At 39.1% G+C, this 16977-nt stretch overlaps 1 protein-coding gene across 2 annotated transcripts in view; it reads right to left on the reverse strand.

Moving 5' to 3' along the window:
• Positions 1–14019: 14019 nt before the first annotated feature.
• The window catches only part of LOC108718019 (1-acyl-sn-glycerol-3-phosphate acyltransferase epsilon), a 28141-nt gene continuing 25183 nt past the window's right edge, over positions 14020–16977 (reverse strand). For both annotated transcript variants that reach the window (XM_018265563.2, XM_018265562.2), the window contains one exon: positions 14020–15988. In XM_018265563.2, the coding sequence (XP_018121052.1) occupies positions 15763–15988 (226 nt within the window). In that variant the 3' untranslated portion in view covers positions 14020–15762. The remainder of the gene's footprint in view (positions 15989–16977) is intronic.

Consider the following 16977-nt stretch of genomic DNA (forward strand, 5'->3'; position numbering starts at 1 on the left):
AAAGTCCAGGTTCGGATCTTTATTTATGACATGGGGCTGAATGATGTCTCTAGAGTCTTTGCAGGCTTATCCAAGGCCCAATACAAGATCCAATAAAGCCACAAGCTTGGCTTTTATAGGCCTATGTATGTCCACCTTAACTCTTTTGGTTGACAGGAAAGTGTAGAGGAGTAGGTGATTGAGGAGATTAAAGGCAAAACGATTTACACTTTTCCCTTCTAACAAAGAACAGAATAAATACAGGGGTGGATGATGATAAACTAGACCCAGAATTGCCTCATGTCTCAAAGGAGTTCTTTTATGAAATTGCAGTTTGCGTGGGTTGTGACGGATACAAGCTGCATCCAGTTTTGTTCTAAAAGGGACCTGTCACCCAGACATAAAAGCTAGTATTACAAAAGTCCTTTTCAAATTAAAGGGGTTGTTCACCTTCCAGCACTTTAAAGAAATTAAGACTTTTTCCAATTACTTTCTATTTTCTATTTGTTACTGATTTTCTAATATTGAAGTCTAAAGTTTCATATTCGACCTCTTCTGTCTTTTAAAAGCAACTGTGTGTGTGGGGGGGGGGGTTGTGCGATTCTGTAAACTATGTATTACTAGATTCAATGTGCAACCCTATAACAACTCACCAAATATACTCCCAGGAATTCAGCAAAAATGAATAACAATTTGAAAGCAACCTATGCACTGGTGCCATTTGAGGTTACCCTTCTAATTACTCAGAATGATGAATCCAAACAAAAAATATGCTCACAGTACTTACCGCAAAGTGTCATCAACAGTGAAGGATTTCTATTGAGGGCACCCGAAGGCTAGCATTCCCCCCCAAGATCAGGTTTATCCTTCATACCTACATCCAGAGTACAGGGGTGTGTGTGATGATTTAAACAATGGGCAAAATCTTCCACCTGCCCAGTTCCAAGTGCTCCCTGTGCAGCTTCAGGTCGGCTGGATGGTATGCCCCCAATTAAATTGTGTCGCCTCCGGCCTGGGCCTGAGGATCGATGGTTTCTTTGCTGGAATTAAATTGGGTCCTAGCTGAACTGAATATAACAATAAGCCTCTTGCAATAAGGAAACTGTGCAGTGGGAAGGAGTAAATGGGACTGAATAGTTTTATCAGCAGTTCAAGTTGGTATAATCTGTGACATGCAAATTGGTCAGCAGTTTTATTTTAACAATTTACTTTGCCTGGAGTCATGATTTAACCTGAATTTATCCTGAATTGGATAATGTAAATCAATTGGATTAGACTTGCCTATCAAAGTGCCAAATCTGCTCATCTCTATAGAGAAGCCTAAATATAGAGCATTCTTGCTTATTTCGTTCCAGGTTGTCATTATTACATTTATATTCTGTGAATGATTTCGAAATCTGCTCTTCCCCTCTTCCCAGTGGAGGCAAGGAATTCACTGGCTTAGACTATTTAGTTCTGTTCAGAAATAAGGACACACCTGGATATCAGAGCTATGTAGGACAGAACTAAAATTAACATTAGAAAATGCTTAGTAAGGAGTTTACCCTGGCATAGCTAATGATCTCAAGTTCTCAGAGTGGAGAAATGGGAGCACAGGGATGTAAAACAATGATTTTTATCAGGGCCCTTATTAACCCATATAGCAATTTCTTATCATATGTAATGCCACTGTATTTTCCTCACTGTGTGGTTAACAACAATGATTATTCATGAAATGAATATTAGCTACAGGACATAACATAGTATAATAGTTGGACTATTAGTTTGCCTAGTAACATAGGGGGAAATGTAATAATAGGCACAAAGAGAAAAATAGTTTGCATACTTTTAAGAAATTCTTGAAGGTATCGTAGTCTTTTGGAGCAAACATATTTTTCATATAGAAGTTTTATTACATTCACTGGCCACGGATGCAAGCGATAAAGTTAAAAAATTCTACAGTACAAAAGTAGGGACCCCTAGGGTTAAGTTCAGAGTCTGTCTACTTTTACTGAAAATGGGGTGATTTTATTCCATCTGGGGTTCTGGCAGCAACAGGCCCCAGGCTATGGACAGAAACCACATGGGTGCCCTTGGTCGGCTCGGGGATAACAGCACCCTGATAATCGTGAGAGAGATCTTCAAGAGAGAGATGCCTGGAGATGGATTCCAGTGAAAGAGGTTCGGGAGAACTCACACTCTGGAAGGGTGTTGGAGTTGGCCTGAAGATTTCCGTGAGAGCTGTGGATGCCTGTACCAGTTCTATGTGAGCCCTCAGTGAGTTTTGGCCTGAGGAAAGGGTACTGAAGGATCCCAGCATGTACCCCTGTGTGAGGACAGGTTGTACTTGATAACCTGCTATGTGGGAGCTACTGCCTCTAACCAAAGGAGAGGAATAGGGTGTTACCTGAAAAGTGTTACCTGGGGTAAAAAGCACTTGGCACTGGAACTGTGTGTCCACCAGGAGTGGAGTGTGGGACTTTGCCTTGGGAAAGACTGTAGGCAGACAAACAAATGTTGGTGTAGGGCACTCTGGAAAAAACACAAAATAGATCAGACCAGAGAGATGAATAAAAAATAGAAATCTTTATTGTACAAACATCTCTTGCCTGACGCGTTTCGTGTCTCTAGGACACTTAGTCATATGACTAAGTGTGAGGACACTTAGTCATATGACTAAGTGAGTCTCTAGGACACTTAGCCATATGAGAGGAATTCCGAGTACCTTTTCATTTAGCAAAGGGGATTCAGGACCTGTGTCTGGTAAGATATTGATGATGTACATCCTATAATACATGAAGGGGTTAAAATAGGGTGACACAAGAATAAGGCACTCCAGCAGATATTAATTGCTCAAAAGTGTTTATTGCCACACAACATGTTTGGAACCTGTTGGGCTCTTTGTCAATTGTGAAACAGCACAGTGAAACAATATATTTACAGTGTTTTACAGGAAGTGACCTTCACAAGTAAGTACATTCCCCCCAGGAATAATCACCACCAGGGTTGGAATTAGGGGCAGACAGAAGAGGCAAATGTCTTGGATGCAAAGCTTGGGGGGAGGCGCCAGGCATGTACCTTCCCTGCTGCCTACCCCTAGTCTGGTTAGACGAGTCCTGTTTTACAATTTCAAAGTGCATGAATGTGTGCCTGGACACGTCTGTTTAAACAAATGCACCTGCGGTGGTGGGGAGCGACTCGCCTGCGTGGGTTGCCTACTGCCGGGGTTGCCACACCTCCACCGTGGGATACATATGCACCCACGGTAGAGGTGTACATAAAGTTGGCAATAAATTTGTTCTCTACTAATTCAAGAGAAGACAATTCAAGTCAATTTGACTCCTTTCCATTTGCAAACCTTCCACTGTCAGAAGAGGTCGCAAAACAGTTTGAAGCTATTTTAAATTCACGCCACGCAAAGGAAAATTTGCTCGCGCAAAGGCATGACTTTTCGCATTACAAATATTTTTTCTGTTACTGACTTTTAGTACAAACCCCAAATAATCTGTTTACTATTATGATTCAGGCCTTTAGTTGCTTCCGTGTGCATTGCCTTAAATACAATGCATAAACTACACAAGGCTTTGTACATTAGACACACACAAAAAATCCAGGCTTCGTCCTATAGTTAGAGAGAGGGTTGAAGCACCTTAGTAAAAGAGGGTTAATTAGCTATGGGTTTCTAGGCTGATGGCACATGAGGTGTATCGTTCTGCCAGAGAAGAAGCATGAGAAACTGCCATATAAATAACGGGGACATGAAAATACTCTACATATTCAGTCTGAAAAGGGCTAGTACTGACTATTTCCACTGTATGGGTTGCATTACAGAATAGGCCCCATATGTCATAGTCCATAGACATACAGCTTACTTTTATACTCCAATGCCCTATTAAATAATATTTCCCTCTCATATTTCTGTATTGCTGAATGCAGTAAATGAAAAGCAAATTCAGCACAGTGGGGATAAGGTATAAGGACTGACACTGCAGAACAAGCATTTCCATTCAGGCCTCATCACTGTCTGTGATTATAGTGATTTGTATCCACAGCTGGAGAAGTTTAGTATTTTCCTCTGCCCTGATTTCATTCTCTGAAATCATATGCCCCAGGCAATCCTTTTAACTTATAATAACTTAAATAATGCCCTATTGATTTGTTCTGTTTTTGTTTGCATTATCCATTCTTAAGTTGTTCTTTCATATTAGTTTTCATATACATTACTACTGTGACAAAGCATTTCTGTGCATCTCGTATATAATGCTGATCACAGGAGGGTATGTTGTCCCTAAGGAATATAAGAAAATAGAATAATGAAAGCTTTCTTTTGCCCTACTTGCATTTAGCCTGATTAGTTCCCTTGACTATAACATACAAAGAGGTATAGTTCAGTTTAACCACTTTTGTCTGTAGACTTACATTGAAAGTGTTCCTGGCAGTATAGATTCATGATGGTAAGTACTGTAACTATTGGTGAGCTCATCCTTAATCTTTTTCATGGCATAAACTTACCCTTTGCAGCTTAATTTTCTCTCCCAGGTAGGTTTATTTTTTTCCCTTTGGCTGCCATGATCTACTGGTGGTGTCTTGTTTACAGCAACCTTTTGATTTAAGAGACTGGATTTTCACATCTAACAAATAGCAACAGGGAGAGAATGTCCACTTCAATTTCCCATTATTTCAGTGCAGCAGCAGCACAAGCCCACCAGGTGTGGAAGAATGGGCCTGTCTCCCCCCAAACCCAGACATGTCTCCCAGACTGATTATATGGATGTAAAAAGTTATGTCTGCAAGCACAATATTACATATATGGGAAATGACACATTTGCATGATTTGGGCCAGTTGCATTACTTCAGATGACCAGCCTACCCCAGCAAAGAATTTTTAGCCTCCCCCAAAGGTCAACCACTACCCACCCTCCTGCCTGTTCCCCCAGACTCCCACCCACAGTTTTGGGGTCTGCGTCACCAACAGAGTTCAGTGCAACTGCCATTTTCAGAATGGATATGGTGTCAATTCCTACAAGCCAATAGACACAACATTATAATGGCATTAGTGCATAATTCATTCATCTATCTAACCGCTCAACATCAGCTGCTCCCATATGCATGTCCCTTCACTGGCTCCCAATCACCTCTAGAATCAAATTCAAATTACTAACTCAAGGCCCTTAATAATGAAGCCCCTCCCTATATTTCATCTTTGATCTCCAAATACTCAGCTTCATGCAACCTTCACTCTGCTTCTGACCTTCACCTCGCTTCCCTCTCATCACTTCTGCCCATTCTCGTCTACAAGACTTCTCTTGGGCTTCTGCTTTTCTCTGGAACTCTCTGCCTCGAGCTGTCAGACTTTCTCCTTCTTTCCAAACTTTCAAACGCTCCTTAAAGACCCACCTGTTTAAAGAAGCTTATTCAATGTACCTTAATTAATCAATCAATCAATCATTTCTGTATCATAAATCACAGAATTGTTTCTAAAATCCTAATGCCTTAATTGTACCCTAACCTTTAGTTTTATTATTCCCTGTTTGTTATAATTAAGGTAAAGCACTGTGTATCTTGTCGGCGCTATATCAATAAATGACGATGATGATGATCTGTACTTCCTAAATATCCAACCTGCAAGTGGAACCCTGGAAATGGGATCAGTTATCCAGAAACCCATTATCCAAGAAGCTCTGAATTACGGAAAGGCCATCTCCCATAGACTCCTTTATAATTAAATAATCCAAATTTTTAAAAATTATTTTCTTTTTCTCTGTAATAATAAAACAAAACCCTGTTCTTGATCCAAACTAAGATATAATTAATCCTTATTGGAAACAGAACCAGCCTATTGGGTTTATTTAATGTTTACATGATTTTCTAGTAGACTTAAGGTATGAAGATCCAAATTATGGAAAGATCCATTATCCAGAAAACCAATATTTACTGTAAATTACTGGCATGTTATTTTTTAGGTCATCTGATGTACATTTACTGTTTAATGCTGCTCATATACAGGCAGATTGTGGCAAAAAAACAACCAGATTTGAGTTTGCAGCCTGCTTGCCTTTGTTTGGGGACTGATTGCTCAATTTCCTTGTCATTCTCTGATTGGAGTTCATTCATAAGCTGAACGGGAATGTTAGAAATTCCCATCAGATGACATGGACGAGATCTTTAGTTTATGGGTCTACACGGGCCCCTTATGTGATGTGATTATTGAGCTAAAAGAATTGGAAAGCTCAATGAAAAACAGTTTTGTATTTCATAAATCAGCTCCAAGTACTTTGACTTACTTGACTTTCTTTCTCAGACAATGATTTTTGTTACACCGGACATGGGGGGGGGGGGTTAAATAGGTGAGCATCTGTTATGTTTTCTTAGCCTGGTCTGGCCTCTTACCCACTGAGTTTAAGGTCCTCACAGTGGAAACCCCAAGGAACCGCTATTTCACTCAGAATATTCGCTTGAGTACCTACACTGGCAGATGACAACTAGGACAATCCTTCTGCTTCCTTCAGTGAAGCCTCTGACTACTCTACTAAATTTCTTAAACCAGGCTATTACTCTTAAATGTTTTAATTACAGGAGCTAGATCTTACTAGATTTGCCATGTCCCATTTTCCGACCTCACTGAGGTGATCCCCATTACTGAGGCCTACTTTTCCCTAGGCTTCCAGCACCATCTTCCCTCATTCACCAACAGTTCAAAATGGCCATAACCCTGTGCTCCATCTTTTTTATAGATCAGAGAACCCACCTGACAACCCTAGCCCCCAACTTCCCTGGAGAATGTCGAAACTGTAGATAGGGAACCCCCAACCCTCTAACCCAGATTAATCATCTCTCAAATGGTATACAAAGGATTAAATAAATTGTATGTTTACAATCTGATTGTTTTTGCAACACAGATTTTATTTGGTAAGAAACTGAATATATTTTATATTAATTGCACGGAATTTAAATAAATTATTTTTGCCATATTTGACTTCCACTATTAATCCACCTTAACCATAACTCTATAGCATTTAAATATTCAAAAGCTCAAAATGATTGTTTTTCATAAACAATGATATAAGCAGAATTGGCTAAAAGCAGTGACAAGGTATTGTCCTTTTTACAAAGAGCAAATTAAGCAAGAGTGACATGGATTTACTTACACAGACTGAGTAATTGAGTAATAAATGTAATAACATTGCAGGTTTAGAGAACATTCTGATAATGTGTTTCCTGGATAATAGATCCCATGACTGTGTTTGAATCTTGGACACAAACCATTTCCAAAGAAATACCGAGGGGCAGTTTTACTGTGTGGTGATCTGAACTGGAGATGCCAGCGGGATTCCAAGCAATTTGATATGTTTTGTGAGTTATAAACAATCTTCTGACTGTCAGGAAAGTGTTTTATGAATTCTTACAGCTTGGAAAAAGTTTGGTAAATCTTAACTATTCTGTGTTTTTTTTAGCAGCAGGATCACAGCCTTTAAGCTCAGAAAAAATACATATAAAGTAAATCTGCCCCTTTAGTTTTCAGTATAAGCATGTACCCAATACTCTATGTGTATTTACAATTTACAATACAAATGAAAAGCTTGGTTCCTTTCACAGGCATCGTCTATGAATGGCCTGTTCCCTTTCCTTAAACCCTTGATTCATTCTCTCTCACACTGATATAACTGGAATTAGAGGGCAACATCTGGACTGTGTAAAACTGTATTTATGCATGACTGTAGCTAGCAAAGATATTTTGTTTCTGATGACTTTGCCTGAGGACTATATGTATGATGTATAGTACAGCAGGCTTCTGTCTGTCAGACTTACTGGAGAATCCAGCAATCATGTAGAAGGTGACTCACAGGCACTACCCACACAATACAGAGCCCACCTGAATTGTATACAGGTGGCCAGTAAAGTGAAAAGTATGTGGTGAGACTAAGGGGGAATTTTACTAAAGGGAGTAGGCGTTACTTCATTTTGCTACTTCGCCTATTTACTAACAGGCGCTGGCGTTACTACGCAAATTCACCAAGTTTTTGATTTTCCTGACTGTTAGCTCTATCGCCAGACTTGCCTTCGCCACCTCAGACCAGGCAAGTGCAATAGAGTAGATAGGAGTTCCTCAAAAAGAAAAAAAGTTGAACATTTTTCTAAGTCCCAAAAAATGCTGGCGTCTTTTCCTTTTTAAAGGGTGGTAGGCTTAAAAAGATGGAAATTTTTTGGGGTACCCTCCTTCTCACCTACATTTGATAACATATGGCACCTAAACTAAACTGTGGGCACATGTGTAGGGCATTATAACACCTCTATATAATTTTATTAAGGTTCCCTGGCTGTGTGTAGTGTAATGTATTTGCTGCAGCATATACGTCCATTGTACTTTAACTGCACCCCGCATGCAAATTAGCCAACGCTAGCGTAACTTCAAACTGCGGAGCGTATTTTCGCTAGCGCAACTTTGCCAGCGTTTGGTACTCACAACTTCGGATCTTCGTGAATTAGCGTTGTCCAGTCAAATTTACACCTGGCGAAGTGTTGCGATGTGCGCAAAGCCTGCGATGTGCGCAAAGCCAGCGCTGGCGAATTTTCGCCGGTTAATGAATTTGCCCCTAAGCCGGGGCAAGTATCAGTGGGTTCAGGCAGAACCTTGGTCAAAAAGGTTGGAGGCTTGCAGCACAGGCTCATTTTAGAGTTAAGCCAGTGGTCTGGTCAGGCAGAAAATAGCAAAGTCCAACATCCAGGCAATGGTCACAACAGAAAATCAATCAGGAGAATATGGCTAGGCCTCTGGAAACAACCAGCCAATAAACTGGCCCTTCAGTGTCCTTTAAATAGGCAGATTTGGCACCAAAAAAAGGGGGGTGCATTAGGATGCATCACTCCATCACTTGCATAATATCTGACGTCATTGTGCATGTGTCAAACTGTCCTTGAATGCTATAACATCCCTTTTCATACTCAATTTAACGTGCATGTTTAGATTTTGTGGGCTTTTATTAAATAGATTATAACAGCAAGCCTGCAGAATACTAAGCTCCCTTCATATTCCATATTTGCAGACTACCTAACATTCTGAAACTTTTACTTTGTTTTAGCAAGGCAACTGTATTACTTTTCCATAATTTATGGTACATGAAGAAATATCTGTATTCTCAGAACGGAACATTTTCTATTTGGCCATTTGCGAACATGATTATTGTATTCTTGCATGCCATTTCTTATTGTATTTTCTTTTGTAATTCTGTTTTTAAATTGTGGTTGCTCCGTGTGGTTAAAGCAGACGTTAAGACTACAATTAATCACAAACTTTCATTCATTTTCAGACTTGCTCCTTTTCTGGGCCTATTCATTGTGAGCAGCAATAATTTCCGAAGATGAAGATCTTATACAAACACATCGGAGTTGTTGACATTATAAAAATCTCCTCTTTGTCCATTTATTGGTGCATAATCTTGGAGGCAGATGTGTTTGCACATTTGTAGACCACACAATATATCATTACAGGAAAATGACCAAATTACACACTATCCAGTTTATCTGCCTTATATCGGAACTTTTTCTTTTATTATCCAATATTCCATTGATTCTTACTAATTTCTTATTATTTCCCTAACCTAAACATACATTGTGATTTGGTTATGTTTAAATTCCTAATCACTGCAATCAGGCAGAGGAAGCCAAAGAAATACTGTTCTTTCTGTCTCGTGTGAAATGTTTGCTTCTCATAAAAGGCCTAAAATGATATACAAAGGCATTCTGGCCTCCCAGCCAAATCTGTTGTCACATTCTCATGCATTAAAGCATCTTTATTGTAAAGATCATAAAAGCAAACCTATGCTATTTTCCTAAGCCTTTTAGTTGAGGAATCCTGAATGTGTTCGCTTTCATTTCTCTTATCTAGTCACTTAGCAATGTACTGTACTATTTACAATTGATGCTCATCTAAGATTTTGGAATAGAATGTGCAGTGTTCCCAATGCATTTGTGTGTAAGAAAATAAAAGCAATTTTGAGCTTTATTCACGTTTTAAACACACTGCTTTTATTCTGAACACAACTGCATGCCTGTCATTTATAAGTTTAAGAATTTAATTTGTTATATAAAGGCTAAAAATTTCACTGTTTTCTATATGGGATCCTATTAAAAAATGATAATAGCATTAATCAAAACTACAGCATGAAACATTTGAGGTTTTTTAGCACCACTTCTACTTTGCTCCACCTTTGAAAGAATGCCTGCAAAATATACTCATATTGCATCAATAGAATACTTGTGTTTGCCCCTTTATTTAGGGCAGAGGAACTTATCTTTAAGTAATAAAGAGATTACATATGGAACTTTCTACAAAACCGACATGATAAGCTATGGATGCACCCAATCCTAGCACTTTTTGCAAAATTGGATTCAACCGAATCACAAGTGTTTGTCGAACTAAACCAGAACTGATGGCACACCAGGAGGTGAATCACCCGTGATAACTCTAATCTCCTGTAAATGCTTTCGCACCAGCGATAAAGTGAATCGCAGGTGGTAAAACCCATGTGTCGTTTTGGACTGCCAAAATCACTTGCATTTGCCTCACACATGGGTTTTAGCATCAGGGATTCACTTTATCGAGGTGGAAAGCAATTACAGAGATTAGTTGCCCTCAGAAGAGAAAATTTATCGCTGGTTCTCCTTGTGGCCCATTGATAAAAGTCAAGTGATAGTGACCTAACCTGTGCCCCTAGCAATATGATATTCTACAAATCCAAAGCTTTACAGCAGGAGTGAAAAAGTGGTGACAAATGGAAACGAAACAGAATGGCAGAATGAATTTTGATTCATTTCTTTTTATTACAAACCACTTTGTATGTTAAGCACAATAAAATATGCTTGATTACTTGAATGCTAAGATATATGTGTGCATGTGAATATTTCAAGCTTGAAAAAAAGGAAATGTTATGGCACAGTGTACATAATACTATTCATCTTTGACACACGTGTAAATAGATACAAACACATTATTTCAGGATTTAACATATTCATTTTTAGCAAATTGTCTGTTTCCCAAATTATCATACAGACGCCTGAAATTATTTTATTTTTTAGAATGTACAGTAGGCAAAAGAATAGAAAGTCAGACACAATAATTGAATGAGGCATAATATAATGCAGCCAGACTTCCACAAGGTCCATAGGACCAGATATTAATATTTATCCCATTCTCTACCCTGAGTATTCTGTGTAAATAATAAGCACCCAAATTTAAAAAAATGTAATGTTCCTGTTGTGCTAATCTAATTTCTCTGTGACAGTCCCTGAACCATTATATATCAGGCAATTCCTGTACCATTTGCTCATTATGTTTCCTTGTATGCGAATGCCAATTTTTACTCTGTCCTCCCTGGGAGGCAAATGTTCAGATAATATGGAATATCTGCAAAAATATTAAAAAAACATATGTACTAAATATGTTGCAGCGCAGGTATCCATAGCAACCAGACAGCTTTTAATTGTTATTTGGTGGGTTTTCATTATGGAGAAAGGAAAGCTAAAAAAAAAATACTGATAAATCTAGACATTCATAAACACACGGCAGCAAAAAAACAAGAACCCCCCAAAATGTTATCGTCACCGCGTTTGCCAGGGTGGGTAACAGTGACATAACTTGGGCCACATATTTCAGGAACAGTTCAGTGTAAAAATAAAAACTGGGTAAATAGATAGGCTGTGCAAAATAAAAAATGTTTCCAATTTAGTTAGTTAGCGAAACATGTAATGTGTAAAGGCTGGAGTGCCTGGATGTCTAACAGAAGATAACACTACTTCCTGCTTTTCAGGAAGTCACAGATTGGCTACTGCCTGGTAACCAATCAGTGGAAACCAAGTCAGCTGCAAAGCAGGAAGTAGTGTTCTGGCTATTATGTTAGACATCCAGTCACTCCAGCCTTTATACATAACATTTTTGGCTAACTAACTATATTAGAAACATTTTTTATTTTGCACAGACTATCTATTTACCCAGTTTTTAGTTTTATACTGAACTGTTCCTTTAAGAAATCAATTTCAGTTGATTTTCTTGCATAACAGAATTTTCAGCTTTAAAGTTAAAATATGGAAGCAAAAACAGTTATAAATATATCTATATATACAGTATATCTATATAGTTATAAATATATCTTATAAACTGGATACTGTGCAAAGCTGATGAGCCCACCATTTCTGAACAGATGAGTGCATGTATTGTCAATGAGGTTCTCACATGATTACTGTATACTATCAAGATGTTTTTGGGACAGCATAGAAACCCTGTTATACATCCTACTGATTCCAGCATTGACATGAAACTATACGAATATTAAATTATCATCAGTAAGAAACGTTCTCTTTCTTTATCAGCAGTGCATTCCACAACCTCACTGTCCTGACTGTGAAGAACCACCTACGTTGCTTCAAATGAAAATTCTAGTCTAAAGGGGTGGCCTCTGGTAAGGTGATCCTCTTTATGGGTAAAAAGGTCCCCTGCTATTTGTCTATAATGTCCTCTAATGTACTTGTAAAGTGTAATCATGTCCCCTCGCAAGCGCCTTTTTCCAGAGAAAACAACCCCAACCTTGACAGTCTACCCTCATAATTTAAGTCTTCCATCCCTCTAACCAATTTAGTTGCATGTCTCTGCACTCTCTCCAGCTCATTTATATCCCTCTTAAAGGGGAAGGAAACCTAGTCGGCGCAAAAACCCTCCCCCCCTCCCGTGTGTTGCCCACCCTCACTCCTCCCCCCTGGCCTTCCCGTCCCGCTGGGCAAATGCCCCTAACTTGTTACTTACCCTTCTGCCCAGGTCCAGTCCAGGGAGTTCACAGGCGGCATCTTCTTCCACGCGATCTTCTTCCTGCTTTGACCGGCGCATGCGCAGTAGGAGCATTTCGCCGGTACGGATCTACTGCGCATGCGCCAAAAGTCGGAAAACTTCGTGACTTTTGGCGCATGCGCAGTAGATCCGTACCAGCGAAATGATCCTACTGCGCATGCGCCAAAACGCCGTTCAAAGCAGGAAGAAGATGGCGTGGAAGAAGATGTCGTCTGTGAACTCCCTGGACTGGACCTGCGCAGAAGGGTAAGTAACAAGTTAGGGGCATTTGCCCAGCGGGACGGGTGGGGGGGGTGGGGGGGTTTGCGCCGACTAGGTTTCCTTCCCCTTTAAGGAAACTCCCAAGGGTAAGTAACAAGTTAGGGGCATTTGCCCAGCGGGACGGGTAGGCCAGGGGGGAGGAGGGAGGGTGGGCAAAACACGGGGGAGGGAGGGTTTTTGCCCTGACTAGGTTTCCTTCCCCTTTAAGGACTGGAGTCCAAAACTGCACTGCATACTCCAGATGAGGCCTTACCAGGGACCTATAAAGAGGCATAATTATGTTTTCATCCCTTGAGTTAATGCCCTTTTTTATGCAAGACAGAACTTTATTTGCTTTAGTAGCCACAGAAGGACACTGCCCAGAATTAAGACAATTTGTTATCTACAAATTCTTCTAATTTAATGGGGAAGGAAACCTAGTCGGCGCAAACCCCCCACCCCCCCTCCCGTTTGTTGCCCACCCTCCCTCCTCCCCCCAGGCCTACCCGTCCCGCTGGGCAAATGCCCCTAACTTGTTACTTACCCTTCTGCGCAGGTCCAGTCCAGGGAGTTCACAGACGACATCTTCTTCCACGCGATCTTCTTCCTGCTGTGAACAGCGCATGCGCAGTAGGATCATTTGGCCGGTACGATCTACTGCGCATGCGCGTGACTTTTGGCGCATGCGCAGTAGATCCGTACCAGCGAAATGATCCTACTGCGCATGCGCCAAAACGCCGTTCAAAGCAGGAAGAAGATGGCGTGGAAGAAGATGTCGTCTGTGAACTCCCTGGACTGGACCTGCGCAGAAGGGTAAGTAACAAGTTAGGGGCATTTGCCCAGCGGGACGGGTAGGGGGGGGGTGGGGGGTTTGCGCCGACTAGGTTTCCTTCCCCTTTAAGGAAACTCCCAACACATTTAGTGTATAACTTGCATTTATATTATTTCAGTTTAGTTTCAGTTTAATCATTACAACCATCAAGAATGATAAAATGTAATTTGTATTTAACCATTAATTAATTCATTTATTAATATATTTGTAATAGAAAAGTATTCTGCTTTGGCCTATGTACTTACTTATCGCTGCAAAAATCTATGTCCAGCGTACCACAGCACTGTGCCCATGTAAACAATCAAAATTCTTTTGAGAAGAAACTCTCTCGTATATATTATATGATATACATATCCACTATCATATATATACGTGTGTTTTTGTAAATAAATAAGTGTATCTCCACTACATAGGACAATTATACCAACTCTAGAAGGATATATAAAAGATGTATCGAAACCTCATACAGTTTAACTGAACCAGGTCCTAACAATTTCATTAATGAGCTGGGGACATTTGCATGAGAAACACTAATAAAAAGGGATGATTTATCAAAAGTTTGATCCTGATGGAACAAAAATTGTGTTTCTCCTGTAGATTGAGAATTTGAGATATTTATCAAATGTTCTCAAATGTTTTTTTTGCTTTTGCTGGCCTCTTCTAGCTGAATGGAAAGCTTTCTAGCATTCAACTCATGGATTTTTCAGATCCTTTACCTTAAATGTGTAATAAATCTCAAGATGACTCTTACAATCAAGCAAATTTACACAACAAATTATAAATACCTGAGAATAAGAAAAACTTTTTCAAACTTCAATATATCTTCCCCTTAAAGTATTTTCCTCTTAATTACAGCTTAGAACTTCCAATACCTACTAATAATGTGCAAAAATGCTGCCAATTTCTGAACACTATATAAAATTTGACATAGATTATTGCCTTAAATTAAGACATGTTATCTCCTTAATGAACAAACATTGTGAAAATATAACAGGTTATATGTAAACACACAGAGGGTAATTTATATGAACTGCCATCCAATCAATCTTAATTCCTCTATAAAAAATAAACAAACAGAAAAAACCTTCACATGATGTTGAAAACTCATTTATCTGGTCCATACTTTTTCTAGTAAATGGTTTCCATTTTGATTCATCTAAAAACTCATAACTGATGTCATTATATATATGAAGAGTGAAATTGTCGCAAAGGGGCACAAGCATTTATAACTAAATCTGGATAAATTGAATACCACAAAAGGCACAGGCTTCGGTATGAATGGCAACATAACATGCTTGATCAAAAATAAAAACATTTATAAAAAAAATACCAAAGGCGGCATGAAAAGGTCTAATTGCAAGGACTAAAAGTGAAAACTGAAATCATATTCTATGTGAATTGCAAGTCAAAACAATTGTTAGCACAGTGTGCATCTCATTTTGGCAGGAATGTAGAACATTACTCTGTCTCATGGTTGGGTTTAAAATGAAAGTACACTATAGTTCAGAATTTTAATACAGGTATGGAATCTTTTATCCAGAAAGCTCTGAATTATGAGAAGGCCATCTCCATAGACTCTATATGTTCCATACCTGTACCAGAAAAACAAACCAGAGCCTTTGACAAAGTCAGGGAAAGAACCCCCTTACCACGAGACCCCATTCGATGTTCCACACACCTACTGAACAAAGATAAAGGACAGTAACTTTTTTAATAGTAATTAAAAAAAAAAAGCACTGGGAGTGAAAGCTGTCAGCAAAGCTTAACTTGTTAAGCACATTTGCATCCTGTTTTTTCTAAAACAAATTACAAAGGCTTTATGCAGAGGTACTAAATGTACAACAAAAAAAAGTTTTGGTATAATATGCAGCTGATTCAGAGGTAAACAGTTTGCTTAGGCTTTGATGCTGACCCACAGAATCCCAATAAGGGTCCCATAAATCCATGTGTTCAGATAAACTTTTCTTCCTGTTTCTGTGCAAAGCATACCGGCAGTCACTCCAGTTAAAATCAGCAACGATGGCACAGTCCTCCTTAACTCCAGTTTGGCATTATGAGCTACTCCAGGAAATGTATTGGTTTTGTCAGGGTCTGTGGATTCATAGAACTCTGTCAACACCCTGAGAAAGGAGAAATTGCATTCATTTTTGCAGGTTTTACACAGTCTGTATCAGTCAGATCCTTTGCAATTCACTTTACATCCATCATTTTAATAATATATGAGTGAATAGTGTTATTTTTCACACTATTTAGAAAATAAATGATTAAGAAAAAAATGGCCCTGCCAATGTAATATTTTCTGGATACACTCAACAGACACTGCACTCATCAAAGTAACCAAGGATCATCTCCTGGCAATGTTTAAAGATCACTATTACACCAAACTAATCCTTCTAGATCTCTCCAGAACCCTTGACAAAGTTCATCACCCACTCCTAGACATTTTGTACTTTGTTGGCTTCTGTGACACTGCTCTTGCATGGTTCAAACCTTTATCTTTCTGATCACTCTTTTAAAATGGCTTTCTCTAACTCCATCTTATTCCCTTTCTCTGTTGAAGCACTTTCACGCTCTATCTTAGACACTCAGCTTTTCTCACTCTATACTACTTCACTAGAAAAAATTATCCAAGTTTTTGGCCTCCAATACCTTTATGCGGACAATAGCATTATCTACCAGTCAACTCCTGACCTTCCTCCTTTTCAAAAATCACATTTTCTGCTATCTCCTCTTAGATGTCACAGCGACACCTGTATACCTCTCTAAAGCAGAATTCATTATATTCCTGCCATGATCTTCCCTGTACCTCAGTTTTCACTCACAGTCAACATCATCACCATTGGCAACAACAGTCAACTACAAAGGTGCATTACTTAAGATATTCTAGACTCCATATTTTACACAACATCCAAACCCTTGCTGAACCCTATTTTTAAATATGTACAATACTGGCCATATAAGAACATACCACCTCAACTAAAACACTTATTCAGTCTCTTATTATTTGCCATCTTGACAACTCAGTCCTACTCGATGCAGGCCTTCTAAAATGACATCTTTAATAACTTCATCTATCTATCCTAATCTGTTTCTAGGCTCATCCATTCAT

Source organism: Xenopus laevis, chromosome 5S (genome assembly GCF_017654675.1).
Source record: "Xenopus laevis strain J_2021 chromosome 5S, Xenopus_laevis_v10.1, whole genome shotgun sequence".
NCBI classification, from domain to species: Eukaryota; Metazoa; Chordata; class Amphibia; order Anura; family Pipidae; genus Xenopus; species Xenopus laevis.